Consider the following 15,531-nt stretch of genomic DNA (forward strand, 5'->3'; position numbering starts at 1 on the left):
ATTTCATTAGGGAGAAATCAATATTTTCCATCTACTATATGCTTTTTTTTTTAGTTAATAATTGTTCTTAGAATTTTTTTCCACTTTCTGAAATTCTTCTGTTCTGTTTTTGCTTCTAAAATTGAATAATGTTTCACAAGCAAAGGTTTATTTCTGGTCGTGTTACTGTGTTGTAGTATCTAATTTTTGTCTTTATTGAGAAGGACTTCTTTTTGTATGTGGACCATGTTAGTTTCTGTGAAAGTCGGCATTTATTTATTTTATCTTGGATTGTTGGTTTTACATTTATGTTTCTTGGTATTATTTCTCCGAAGCATTTAAAATTGTCTGTGGTTTTTATTACTGTTGTTAAGGGTGATGTGATTCAGTTTATTCTTGTTATAATTAAAAGTCTCTTTTAATTAAGTAAAATAAAATAAGTATTATAATTGTTTCTTAAAAGCCTAAGGGATTTGTGAGTTTGTTACCATGAGAACTTCTTATTGCATCAAAGATGAACTCTAAGGTACCTTAGCGTGAAATTACCACTTCAAAGAAACTATAATAATTTATAGAGACACGATGCTGGTTTAACTTCTTTATTTTTCGACGAGCTGTGACCGAGTAATCTACTTCTTTAAAAATTAATGAATTATTTTACTTGCATTATTTATTTATTTTAAACTGCAGAACATATTTATTCACGACTTAGTAATCTATTTGTTCAATTCAAAATTTAAACGATACAATATTTAATTCTATATTCTAATTTAATCGAAAGAAAAAGTGCAGGGCACAGACTCTTTAATCATTCTATTAAAATATGTGTTTGTGAAAATAAATATTACTTAACTTTAAATCCTTTACATTCATTTAGAGTACTGGCAATCGGTACAATGCATTAGCCACACAATTAAAAGTGTGGCAAAATTTGTACAATTTTTTCTGGAACTATATGTAAAATCTATGATTGATAAAATTAATAGCATTTTATTGAGTGAAAGAAAAGCATGGCATATGAGTTATAAATAAGAGAAGAGTAGCCATAGATGTGATTGGCCAAAAACGTTTCTTACTATATAAGGCAAGTATAGTTCAAGATGGGATATGTAATAATCAGTTCAGTTAAACCAAGTCTTATTATAAATAATTTCCCACTTTCCCTAGTAAGCCATACATAGAAAGTTATATTATTCTTAAAGATTACTATGCAATTTTTAGGATCGAATTTTAACTTATTTCAGGTTGCGTATAAAATGTTTAATGATAAAAATGTTTAATAATTTACTTACCCATGAAAATCCAATGCATCCTATTATATCAGACAGCATATCACCTAATATTGATGGATATGAATTTCCGGATGGAAAATATGCATGAAAACGTGGATGTTGCCAGTGAGTCACCTGTACAGTAAAGATTATATATATTAGTGAAATTTTTAAATAACATTAAAAAACAAAAATTATAGATAATAATATATGTATGTGTTAGCAAATCAACTGCAAGTTGGGCTTTCTATACAACCATCAGATCAATAATAGAATCCCTAGATAAGTCAATAAGTACAGGTTTCCTTCATTAAGACATAAATATAATTCATATGACATGTCCTTTATATATTAGCCCTAAGGTAAGAATGTAGGGCTTTCGATATCCACCTGAAACTTTCAGAACACTCTGGGGAAGTAGGGATTAATGGATGTGTAATGGAAAGGATTATCCATTCACAAAGAAAGCATTGAATGAAACAAACCCTTTAATTGAAATTCATCAAAATCCTCTTTCCTTATAATGGATGTCAATGTAGCCTAAATATGTTGATCGACATTTACCAAAGATGCAAACACCTCACTACTGACTCTTAAAGGATTTTGAAATGGTTCATTCAAATATTTATATGTAATCGAGTGGATTTCTTCCAGATATTAAAAAGCCATCAAAGAATTAGTTCAGGGGACTTTCTTAAGAAAAATTCTCATCCATCCTGAGAATTGTATGTTATATAGAAATGTGCACCTGAACTGCATTCTATTCACCTAGATAGTGATTTAAGAAAATATATGCGTATGTCCTTTACTCTTTATAAGAATTTGTTATAAACAAGGTATTATTTTTATTTTCATCATAAATGAAAATTTCTTATAATAAATATAAAAATTTGAGTTATGTAAAATATGAAAAACTCTATGCTTGATTGGAATTCAAATGCTGAATTTATTTGATGAAAAATAAAAGAGAATTATTCTATCATAGAAAAGTGTTAGCTCAGTAATCCATTTATTAATTTATTATAAATAAAATCTATTACGGTAATGTCATTTTCAGAAACTCGCATAGCCTCAGAATTGATCATTGGTAAAAACATTTTAGTGGGAGTTAATAGCGTCAAATACTTGGAGAGTGTGTAGTTGATAATTAAGTTAAGATGATGAGTAGTACAGTGAAGGAAAGAATTCATATTTGGAATAAAACATACTTTGTCAACTTATGAATAGTTAAAAGCAAAAAAAAAAAGAAAGGCAAAGTTGTAAATATACAAAACTAATAAAACCAGAAGCTACTTATAGATCTAAGACAAGAGATATTATGGTGAATTTATGGTACTTTCGAAGAGAATGGAGTATAGAGAATCCATAAAAATGAGGAGCAAGAAAAATCGACAGGAAGGATATAATATGATCTGTGTAGGTTTGAGACTGCAGTGGTTGAAAGATATAACGAAGATGAATGTTGAGGCAGTATCCAAAAAGATATTTATTACAGAAATGTATACTGTAAAAAAGGGAAGAAAGTCAAGACTGAGATGTATGGATGATGATGAGTTCATGGATTTGAGGGTGATGAAGAAGACAAAATAGGAGAAGATGGTGAAGGGTATAAAGAGGTACCCACCTCTTTATACCCTTCACCATCTTCTCCTATTTTGTATACTCTGAGGTATACTCTTTATACTCTGAGGTAAAAAATCAATTTTTTACCTCAGGCTATAAGGCTTAGACGAAAAAGAAGAAGATTATTTTTGTATCTAATTTGAGTTTTAAGTAGTAATAAAGAAGTGAACAGGAATTTTTGTTACGTGAAAGTGTAATGAAGTTAATGAATGATCTTCTCCCATTAAGATTAATAATTTAATTTTCAGACCAATACTAGTTTATTAACAGAAATAATATTATGATACCCAATTGTTTGTTGCCCATTTAATCAATTTTTCACATAAAAATTCAGAAAATCTAAAAATAAATAATTTTTAAGGAAATTTTGTTAAGATGTTATATTATTTTTGTGTGGAAGAACAAGAGAAATTGTATTATATTAAAAACTGTATCTATTTTATTTCCTACATGAAAAGTAACTCTGGTCTCAGTAGTAAATATTCACCTCTTTATTTTTGTAGAGGGAAATTGGTCTTGAGCAAGATAGTAAACTAGCCCAATCTACTCTGATCATACTTCCTCCTTTCTCAATATTCACCATTTTACTCTATCCCTTAGTGGTTCTTTGGGTGTTTATCTGATCCTACTACGTTTTCCTTGCTGAGGATCAGCATATTTAAAAGCATCTTTGCTCTTCGGTGCATCTTTAGTAAGGGAAGGCTGTTGAGTTCCAACTCAGAAACTCTGTTTCCCATTTAATGATTACAAATGGGCATGATGACTGAAGTTGTATATTAGATGAAGCAAGTCCTCAATATCCCAGGAAAAAAGATGAATTTCATTATTAGATGAAATGAATATTACTTTTGCTCGTTGCTAATTAAAGCCTTAATGAACCTTTGATGTAGATATAATCAAGTTGATTACTGTTAATATTTATGATTTTAAAATATAATTTATCTCATGTGATAAAATTCTCCTTTTAAGTTTCTAGATTATTAAAATTCATAAATAAAATGAATATATTATAACGGTTTAAAAAATGTAATGTAATATTCTGCAGTAAAAATCATATGAAATGTAAAATTAGATTTATTTGAATAAATCATAGAAATTCAGAATTATTTAATAATTTTGAACTGTCGACTCGCTTTCAAATCACATGTTAAAATTAAAAAAAAACAAAAAACATCTCAGCGCATTTGGGCAAGATGAAATTTATAAGCATATTAAATTTGATGAAAGCAATATTATCAACAATAAATAATACATAACATGTACACATAAGTATACATAATAAAAATGTTGAGGGAAATTTTATTTTTTCCATCTATGGTAGTGGTACCACTTATTTTACAGTGGTGGGGGAAGGTATTGATGTAAAGTTATTGTGGTAGGGGAAACCAGTATATATTTGCTTGATGGTTGAATTGTGCTTCATTCTATTTACAAAGCTTTATATATCTATGTTGCAAATTTTTATTTATTTAATTAAAAAATTAATCATTTCATGGTTTCTTATACGGTAAGATAAATTTATTATTTGAAAAAAGATTCTCGGTAATGTAATAACCTTTTTTGTAATTGTATTTTATGTAGTAAATAATTACTTTAAAAATATTAGTTTTTGGATCCTTTTCTGTAGAAACCCATCATAATGCTAAGTATGCATAAAAATTATAGATATTTTTATAATATTCTTATCTTACTGCTGTATTTGTTTTCAAATCATTATTTAATATTTTATTCCATAATTTATATATTTTAAAATAGTTATATTATTATTTTAACATTTAAATCCATAAGGATTAATTATAAATACCTTTGGATTTAATATTAACCAAAATACTGATAAAAAAGAAAGCAATTGGGTATTATGTAAAATTTACAGCTTTATATACTTCTACTAATGTATAGGCTTTCTATAACATTTATTACATCCAGAGTACATTTATGTTACATGTATGTGAGTTTAACGGAAAAGAAAATTGTATTCAGTTCACTTACCCCTGGCATAATTTTGTTATTGACATCAGCCATAATATTTTCCCATGATTCTGGGTGAAACGGTGCTTCATCAGGTAGCAATGGCCGCAGATATCCTGGTTCCACATTTGGTGTTACTCTTCTGGAACCTAACGTCTCCATATATTCACACATATAATCGACCATTTCTTTGCCGCGTATTCGAAATTCATCTGTATCCATTATTTAATTTCTGAAACATAATTTTATAAAAAATTAAAATTTATTATTGTGTTGAGTTTTGCTATGTAATCCTAATTTTAATCTACAATTAATATCGGTTCTTAATATTATTGGGTGAAAAAAATTATCATTTTGAATATTATTATTATGCTTTTACGGCCAACATGGGACCACTTAAGTCAATTTTAGTTAGATCTTTTCTGAGAAAAGCGTGTTATTTTACTCTTCCGAGCTGCCCAGTATTTCTTCAGATCTTGCTTTCTTTTCTTCATCTGTAAACACCCTCTTCATTGTATTTTGTCATTTGTCTGTCTTTTGTTTAAGTCTAATGTTTTTGTGTTTTAGCTTTGTAATTTTTCCAGTTTTATTCTGTAGGTCAGTCAGGGAAATTCCCAATTCTTTCATATCTTCTCTAATTTATTTGTTCCATCCTACTTCTAGCTTTTGGAACCAGAGCTTTTCATTCATATTTCTTGACAGTCTTGTTTCCAATGTTCTTATGAGATGACCAAAGAAAGAGATTCTTTTTTTCCGCATAGTATCAGTAACAGGCTCTATTTCTCGATACACCACCTCATTTAGCACAATCCACCATCGGCCTTCTTTTTGGTGTTTTTTATTGATACACGTTCTGACAATTCTCCTCTCTATTTTCAGAATTTTATCAATTTGGTTTTCTGAGTGATTTTGAAAAGGGTCTCGCTTCCGTAGGTGACTTCTGGCTGAACTACAGTTTTATAATGTCTCGAAAGGCATTTTTTGTTATATGTTGACCAAGTTAATTTTTGGGATTTAATCATTTTATTTGTCCTGTTTTGAATATATATATATATATATATGTGTGTGTGTGTGTGTGTGTGCGTTTGTTTTTTTTTTAAGGGATTTTTCAAATGGATTGCACCAATGTACTTTATTTGAATGTAAAACTTTTTTTTTAAATGTTACCTTTGTCTGAGCTAGCGTTTACTATTTGGTAAAGTTCTTCAAAGATTACCGCTGGGACTGCACAATTGTTGTGGTCTTGATGTCTGAACTTTTTTTTTATTCATTATTGTCTATGATGTGTTGGAAAAATGTGTATGTTGTGTTTGCTCATTTTGAATGTTGATGCTCATTTTGAAAACATGTGTTTATATGTTTTGAGTGTGTCAGATGTGCCCAATTTGCATTATTTATTGTTTATATTTAAATTTTTATATTATTATTATTATATTATTGTTGATATTTCAGAATGTCTGACTCATTTCAATGAGGTGATTTATGAAAATGGACTCGGTGATGCAATGAAGTGCATTTATAATTTTTTTATATTTTTGCAAAACGTTAGGTCCTGTTTGTCCTATATAGAATTTTGTTGTGGTATTTGGAATCAAAAATAGTAGGTTTGTATAAATCCCCCAGATAAAACAAATTTACATAATTGTTTTTATAAGTTTTTTTTTTTTTGTCTAACAATGTGAATTTAGTTTTTCAAATATAGCATTATTGGTAAAATAACTATTACACATAGCAGTTTAAGAATAGCTAGTGTGTAATCTGAATTTGTTTTATTAACAATTAATGCAAGTGCAACATAATAGATTGCTTTTTTATATTTCTGGGCATTTTTTTTAATTTAAGTAATTTTTTATTGTTTTTTTTTTTTTTATGTTTTTTCTTCAGAAATTGGTATAAGAGTTTGTTTATTAATTTTTCGTTGCATACTTTGCCTGCCACTAAATATTTTATTCTATAAAGTTAGTTCTGTTTGGGAAAGAGGGATTTTTATTTAGTCTTTTTATCATGGTTTTAAAAGCTGGAAGTTTGATTGTATGGAATGATTAAAAGATCCGTATCACTTGTACATATATGGTTTTCTGTTGATTTTGAACGTATGTCCATGTTTATGTTTTGTGATTGTGATTTTTTGTCTTTTTCATATTTATCAGTGAAAGATATTTTTGTGAATTTTATTTTTTACTGTGAGTTGTAATTATTTTTTACAAACCTTTTATTTTAACAAGTAATATTTGCTCAAACATCAACACAATATAAAAATCTTGCACATATAAACAACACAAACTAAGCACACTTTAGTATTACTCCCTATGACATCACAATACTTACTGAAGTACTTTGTGCCACTAAAAGAGTTTAACACAAACTCGTGTTACCCATGAAAATCCAATGCATCCTATTATATCAGACAGCATATCACCTAATATTGATGGATATGAATTTCCGGATGGAAAATATGCATGAAAACGTTGAGACTCGCTAGTTTTAACTTGTTAAAATTAGCTCATACTTTTGAGGTTTTTTTTAGAAACATTAAATATAATTAATTCAAACTTTGAATATTTTTTGTATATATTTTGAAATCCATCAAAATACAATTTAGGATATTACAATATAAGTCAGTGTCCCAAAAGATTTATGTTATGGAATTTCTTTTACAGTTATGGAACTGATTTTCTGTGCATAAAATCAAAATCATGCAAATTGAAATTATTTCATCCATAAGCATATTTAGTTGTTGGGATTAATTGGTTCTATGACTATGATCCAAGGAATTTGGAGACATTAATTTGTCATAAACATGTCGTAATTAATTCAAAATTGAATAAAATAATTAAAAAAATTTTTAAATGCGTAACTAATTATACTGATAATAAAAATTATATTTATTATACATGTTATGACGGACAATATTTGAAAAAAAAAGAAAAGAAATGCATTAAATACAAATAAAACACAATTCATTAATCCAAACAATTTGTTTATTTGTATGTAAAATGATTCCCTTTTGTTTATTATCTATCTTAGTGCTTTTTATGATTTTCATTAATTTCAGATTCACAGTTAATGGTATAACACAATTATTTTTTGTTGCATTATGTATACAGAAAGGTTGATTTAAAAACGTAACTGCCTGAATTGTGTTAGAATTGTCAATATCTGAATGCTTGTTTCTGATTAACTAGTCTCAAGTTTAATTCCTGCTATACATAATTGCATGTCTGAGAACATAACTGAATAAAATGTAAAAAAAAAAAAACTACTGGAAACAATTTACTGATCATTAAGTTTGACTCAGACTTCAAAAGTTAAATAACTTAAAATTTAAAAAGACTGTTGAAAAAATTATTATTTTTTTTTTAATTTATTCATTTCGGCTTTATTTTTATTTTAGATATTGATAGACTAACAAAATCACTCTCTATTTAATAAAAAATAAATAAAACTGTTCACAAGAATCAGAAGAAAAGGAATGTGGTATCTTGAGAAAAATAAATACTGAAAAAAATATAATGCAATTGAGAGGATAAGCTAACTACTTGGAGTTCAGAAATATAAATTATTTTTTCGCCTAGGTTTTCTAAAACTAAGTTTTACATAGATAATCTGTACATGAAATAGTATTTAAGAAAAGGACGTATGTAAAAATATTTGATTTATAAAATTAACTGATGTAGAATTTTTAAGAAGTTGGTATACAAATTATTTATTTTATATTTTTTGCTTTAATTAATTACTTTTATAAACAGTTTGATTTTTATCAAACCATTTACATAAAATCATATGATCCCCACCTGATGATGTTTAATAGTTCTTGAAACATATTGTAAAATATAAAATATTGAAGTAATAAAATTAATTTAATAATGTTATTGTTAATTTAAATTTAGTGCTGTACTTTGTGAACAGCACTAATTTTTTACCTTTCAGGTAGGTAGAGTTCAGTTTCTTCATTCTTAGAAAGTCATTCAGTCTCCTTTAAGATTTAGCTAGATGTATTTGTTTGGAGTTTATGTTAATTATATACTGACGGGAATGTTGCGTTTGGTATTTGCATTAGTGGCATCCTAGCTGAGGTTTGATTGAAAGATGTCATTGCCAAGTTACTGAAGATGACCTCCAATAAAGCCTATAAGGGCTGGGTACGGAGGAGGTGGCATGACGACAGAAACCGTTACATGGAGGATGTCTTATCCTATGGTGTCAAAGTGTACTTTGTGAATCTATAAACAGTTAATTTTAAATTTTGTTTTAAAAAAAAATTGATTTCGTACTTGAATATAAATCAATTTGATAAAAACACTTCTTTAAGTTATATAGGACCTGTACACATTTAGGAAAATATTATATATATATATATATTTATTTTACCTGAAATTTAAGTTTTTTATGTTTAATTGTGATACTAATTTGCAATAATAGTCACTTTACAGACAGTTTGTTGTCACACTAAATATTACTAGCAAGTTTAATGTGTAGATTGTTTTCTTTATGCACTGCATGAAGTAAATGAATAGTTTTTTATTATACGTATATACTGAGGCTTCACTTTAGTTTACATTTTGTTTATTTTTTTATCATCATTTATTTGTTATAGAATCAATCATCTTGTCATTTTATATCATAAATAGGTAATTAACTGAACCTGCTTTAATTTTTAGTATCTTTAATATATAGATAATTACTTCAGGTTATATAAAGAGATATAATTTATAATTATCTAAAGATAAGATGAGTCGTGTGTAAGTAGGGGAATCTGTTACAAAAAGGGTGGGGGACAAATATTGTTATCTAGGATGTGTAGATCAGTTAATTTCTTAGTATGCAAGAGAATTTTGTATTATGTGTGTATGAATGTTTACCTGAGGTAGCTTAGAGAATTCTAAGTGAAACGTAGTGTATTTAATTTATAAGTTTGTATAGTTGATTGGTTAACCCAAGAGATTAATAAAAATAATATTTTAAAATAAAATATGTCTTATATTTAATTCTATCCAGTCAAAAGGAAAATAAACTTAAATGAATTACATTTAAGTTAATATTCATATATATATATATATATATATATATATGAATATGCGTATATACATATATGTATATGTCCGTGTATGTGTTTGTGTATTATATGTATTTTTTAATTACTACATGACCAGCTGTTTTATTAGTTATTAGATGGTTTAGCAAGTTATTACAACATGGCACTAAAATATTACTGTTTTATTTAAATTTTTTTTTAATCTCATTCCTTTGTTAAGATTTTCTCAGAGATCTTTGCTTCATCAGAATGTATATATATTTGTATACAGAACGATAACAAAGTATGGCAGCAATCTTCGACAACTTTTCAACATTTCATTCATAGTGTTCTGCCATTAGGACAGTCCTGTCATGGCTGCTGCGCCCTTTCACCTTGTTCTATCCTTTGCTAACCTCCTTGTTTTAGCAGATTTTCCCTTTTTCATAATTCCGTCCATGATTTGAAATCTCCTTCCATTCACTGAGCCTTTTATCGCATCCACTAATAAACACCTTCTCCTTGTACTATGTCCTAGCCAGTCCTTTTCATATATTAAATCATGTTTAGCATTTTCCTGCCCTCTCCGATTCATCTTAATACTAATTCATTTGTTATATGATCTTGCCATCTGATTATTTATCATTGTATGCTACACCCACATCTCAAAAACCTTAATTCCTATTTCTGTCTGATTTTATCATCGTCCACGTTTTAGCTCCATAGAGCATCACACTCCAAGTAAAACATTTCATTAATTTCTTCCTTAACGCTAAGTTTAACTTTCCGCTTAGCAGTTTTCTCTTCTTGTTAAATTTCTGCTTACTTCTTGATATTCTTATTTTAATTTTTACTCTGCAAGTCAGGTCATCAGTTATAAAGCTCCGTAAGTACTGAAATTCCTTCACCTGCTCTAAAATTTCATTTCCTATCTTAATCGCCGTCATCTTCTCCAGTGCCATACATTTTGTCTTCTTTTTGTTCATCCTCATATTCTGACTTTTGCAACTTCATTTAAGTTATCCGTTCAAGAGTTAAACATAGAAAAATAAAATTTAACAAACTGTTCTGATAAAAATGATCTATTATTTTGGTATTGTACAACTATATCCTAAGTACCGACAACTAAAAAATTTTAAGTGGAAAGGATGTAAATGTGATATAATATTATGGGCTTATCAAAACAATGTTTTCCATAGTTAGTTTCAAAAGTAGTCCGAACAATCTATTAAACAACTGATCAACAGTAATTCACCAATAAAATAAAATGCTATAAATTTCTGTACTAAAAATTATATATTTTTCAGTATGAGACCAGTATTTTGGGTGTACTATAAGCCACTATTGAAATTAGCTGTGAAAAAAATTAAATGGTTACCAGTTTGTTCAGGTTGTCATAGTCTGAAGTTTTTTACATCAACATTTATGTTTTTCAATGCCCTTTAAAATAATGTGTCATAACTGTACCCATTACATTTAAAATTTTTAGTTGTTCTTCTCTTGGGGATTCTTTGGGTGTAGATTCTTTCAAGGCATTTGCTAAATTTCATTTTTCTATCTTTAATTATTTAATTCGTTTAAAAGTTAACATAATTTGTTAACAGTCATTATATATTTATATATAAATACACAAAGTGATTAAAAACGTAATTCAAAATAGAAATTTATTATCTTTCCTATCTCAGTTGTGAAATTAAAATAAAAATTCTGCTGCTATTCATTTTTTGTTAGTAGGAAATGCACGTATTGTTTTGGTATACCATATTTTAAGTATGTAAATTTTTTTTTAATTTTAGTTAGATTTATCTAGCAAAACTATCTTGTTCAAATATTTTTTAATTCATTTTTTTAATAATTAGCTTTCTTTTCTGTTTTTCATAACTACACAGAATTTTTAACAGTTTTTCTACTCCCATTGTATTCTAAAAAAATACCTTTTTTATAAATATTAGAAATCAAATTTGTTGTAATTAAATATACTGCCAAAGCAATAGTTTAATTATGTGCCAACAGATTGTAATAGCAGAATATAACTAATCTGGTCAAACCAAAGAAACTGTACAGGTAGGCAAGGAGCAATCTCTTTGCCACCTCAACTGCCCTTTTATTTAATGCATGTTTCTTGATAATGTGTTTGGTATCATGCAACATTATATTTTTTCTTACAAATTGTTTTAACATTACAATTAATTTTTCTTCTCTTTTCTTTTTTTTATAGATCATCATCGCAAGTGATTTTTATTCTTTAAAGATAAAGTTAATAAAGACGAAACAAAAATGGCTAAGACAAGTTCACAAACAAAAGCACCTCGTAAACAAGGTATTAATACAGCTGGACACAGTATGAATCCAAATAGATCAAGAGAAGGATTAAAAGGTGTCGCTAAAGTACGTACAAGATCAACTATAAATCGTCTTCAGATGTACCGTAATTTTAAACCTAAACGCGATCGAACTGGTAAAATAATACATCCAGCTCCATTTCAAGGTAGATTACCATCTGGTTCTATGGCGAGAGTTGAACCCAATCGTAAATGGTTTGAAAATTCTAGAGTTATCGGTCAGAACGCTTTGCAAAAATTTCAAGATGAATTAGGTCAAGCTATGAAAAATCCATATGATATCGTAATGAGAATGACAAAATTACCGATAACATTGCTTAATGAAACGGCTAAACATCAAAGAATGCATATTTTAGAAACTGAGACGTTTGAAAATACATTCGGTACAAAAAAAACAAGAAAGCGGCCAAATTTAAAAGTACGTGATGAAAATCACTTATCTGAAGTTGCAAAAGAAGTTGAAGAATTATATAATGAAGAAAAAGATTTGGATAAAGTTCGAGAAGATACTGGTGAAAAACGTGCTGCTAGAGATTGGATCATGTCTGCCGGACAAAGTAAACGTATATGGAATGAATTATACAAAGTTGTTGATTCTTCAGATGTTATTATAATGGTATTAGATGCGAGAGATCCGCAAGGTACAAGATCTAAACATATCGAAGAATTTTTAAAAAAAGAGAAGCCGCATAAGCATTTGGTTTTTTTATTGAATAAAGTTGATTTAATACCAACATGGGTGACACAACGTTGGGTTGCAATATTAAGTAAAGAATATCCTACTGTGGCATTTCATGCTTCATTAAAACATCCTTTTGGTAAAGGAGCTGTTATTAATTTATTAAGACAATTTGCTAAACTTCATACTGATAGAAAACAAATAAGTGTTGGTTTTGTTGGCTACCCAAACGTTGGTAAAAGTTCAGTTATTAATACATTAAGGTCGAAAAAAGTATGTAAAGTTGCACCTATTGCTGGAGAAACAAAGGTTTGGCAATATATTACATTAATGAAACGTATATATCTAATTGATTGTCCTGGTGTCGTTTATAATACAGCTGAAAATGAAACCGATACTGAAAAAGTTTTAAAAGGTGTTGTACGTGTCGAATTAGTCCCATATCCAGAACAGTACATACCAGCAGTTTTAGATAAAGTTAAGCATGAACATATGTCAAGAACTTATAAAATTGACAATTGGGAAGATTGTGATGATTTTTTGAAAAAATATGCCATTAAAACTGGTAAATTATTAAAAGGCGGTGAACCAGATTTATCTATTGTTTCCAGAATGGTATTAAATGATTGGCAACGTGGTCGTTTACCGTTTTATACAGCTCCATCAGGATTTGAAGTACCAAACTCAAAAACTGATATGAGTTCAAATGATAATAATAATGAGAATAATACTGATGATAAAAAAGAAATTAATTATGAAAATGATAATATTTTATCAAAAATAAATAAAGAAGAAAAAGAAGTAGAATTATCGACTGAAAACACAACAGTTAAAAAATTACCACCGAATTTTACATTGACGCAAGATTTTAGAAAAATACGTGTTATACCAGAATTTCCTGGTGAAGAGAATCTGTTAGATACATCCGTATTAGATAAAGAAGAAGAAGTAAGGAAAATTAAGAAAGAAGAAAGAAAACGCAAAGCATTGGAAGAAGAAGAATCATCATCTGATACGTTTAGTGAAGATGAAGAAAGTAATGATAATGAAAATAATAAAAATACACCTGAAGATGATAATATTAATAAGAAACCACAAATACAAATGACTAGTAAACAAAGAAGAGCATTGTTACGTAAAATGAAACGTAAGAAAACTGGGAGTGATTTTTATGAAGTTACAAACGTTAAAAATAGAAACAGAGATAGAAAAGTACCGAAACCTAATAAAAATGTTCGCAAATAAAATTATTTTGTAATTGAAATTGTTTAATATTTGTTATTTTATTATTGCGTTTCTGTATGAATTAAATTAATTAAACAATGTGTTTATTATTTTTTTTTAACTTTTAGAAAATTGATGCCCATCCTGACTCCCAAAGGGGGTGACACCCGCCTTATGATGATTCCAGTTGCCACACCACCTCGTCTGTTCCTAGCTCTGATGACCTTTGCCAAAGGTCGTCACCTGATGTCACATCACAGTAATCAGTTTGGCCTTTGTCAGGATGCCACCCGTTGTAAATGCCTCAGCAGACATTTCCATCAGTGTATTTACATAACTTACTATTGCCTTTGTATGGCTTCTTCCACCCACAACCACCTACTATAACTTACAACCCTCAACAATCAAATTAACTAATTCACAGAAGCGTAATCCCTACACCTTCCTCTAACACCGAAGGTTTTACATAAAACCTCTTCCTATATCTAACTTCATTTAGACTATGCACTCTTACTTGACTGAGTTTTTTAAACTCCAAAAATACTATGCTCCTACTAACAAAACAAATGTTGATCGCAACAACAACAATTTTTTTTGTCCTACAATTCAATTTACTCTATATTATTCAAAAATGAGATATTGAATTTTTTGTAATGCTTTAAGTTCTGGGGCCAACTAGTTTATCTAGACCAAAAAAAAACATATATATGTTATACTGCTTTTGGCCTTATTTCTCAGGATTGACCAAACCTATTTTCTACAAATTTGGCTCAAATATTTGTAGTTACGGGCAACGGTCATATTATTTTTTTTTCAAAATTCGTTAGGGTGTTACAATGCATGCATAATTAATTAAAAAAAGAATTTTTTCAAAAAATCAACTCCCTTATCAATTATAATTGAAATATACGGTTTTTTGATCTATCGTCCTTTGGTTTAAATATTTTTGGAAAATTTTTTGTTTCATTTATAGAGCTGTCAAGATATGCATACAATTTTTTTTAAATTATGGACCTAAAATAATAAAAAATTTTCTTTTTCTTATTTCAGCTTTTACTTTTAAGGGGATTTTAGATATATAGAAAACTTCACTTAAGCATGCAAGCTTAGCTATACATGAGTATTTTTAGAAGAATGTTTCTTATAATTTTTCCCTAACTCTAATTTTGTTCTTTGGCTCTAACTCTTTTAATTTTTATTATTAACTAGCAGATTTGGCAATGCTTCAATATTGCTAGATTTGAGTATATATATATATATATATATATATATATATATATATATAGATTAAATGAACACAATTGAAAGTTTGATGAAACATTAAAAACTGAATATTACGGAACGTCCCTTTTCGGTTTACGGTTTATCCCTTTTTCTCCCATTTCCTTTTCCCCCTATTTCCTCTTTTCATTTCTCTCTCTTTTTTGGTAA

At 28.2% G+C, this 15,531-nt stretch overlaps 2 protein-coding genes across 10 annotated transcripts in view; one reads left to right on the forward strand and one right to left on the reverse strand.

Annotated features, from left to right (window-relative positions):
- Positions 1 to 14,201, forward strand: part of Ns2 (nucleostemin 2) — a 235,825-nt gene extending 221,624 nt beyond the window's left edge. For all 9 annotated transcript variants that reach the window (XM_075381650.1, XM_075381644.1, XM_075381649.1 and 6 more), the window contains one exon: positions 12,074 to 14,201. In XM_075381650.1, coding sequence (XP_075237765.1) covers positions 12,133 to 14,121 — 1,989 coding nt within the window. In that variant the 5' untranslated portion in view covers positions 12,074 to 12,132 and the 3' untranslated portion in view covers positions 14,122 to 14,201. The remainder of the gene's footprint in view (positions 1 to 12,073) is intronic.
- Positions 1 to 15,531, reverse strand: part of Tdc2 (Tyrosine decarboxylase 2) — an 84,268-nt gene that overhangs the window by 42,951 nt on the left and 25,786 nt on the right. The window contains exons 2-3 of the mRNA XM_075381655.1: positions 4,863 to 5,073; positions 1,272 to 1,385 (exon numbers count right to left, since the gene is read on the reverse strand). Of these exons, the coding sequence (XP_075237770.1) occupies positions 1,272 to 1,385; positions 4,863 to 5,063 (315 nt within the window). The 5' untranslated portion in view covers positions 5,064 to 5,073. The remainder of the gene's footprint in view (positions 1 to 1,271; positions 1,386 to 4,862; positions 5,074 to 15,531) is intronic.

Source organism: Lycorma delicatula, chromosome 13, assembly GCF_047948215.1.
Source record: "Lycorma delicatula isolate Av1 chromosome 13, ASM4794821v1, whole genome shotgun sequence".
NCBI classification, from domain to species: domain Eukaryota; kingdom Metazoa; phylum Arthropoda; class Insecta; order Hemiptera; family Fulgoridae; genus Lycorma; species Lycorma delicatula.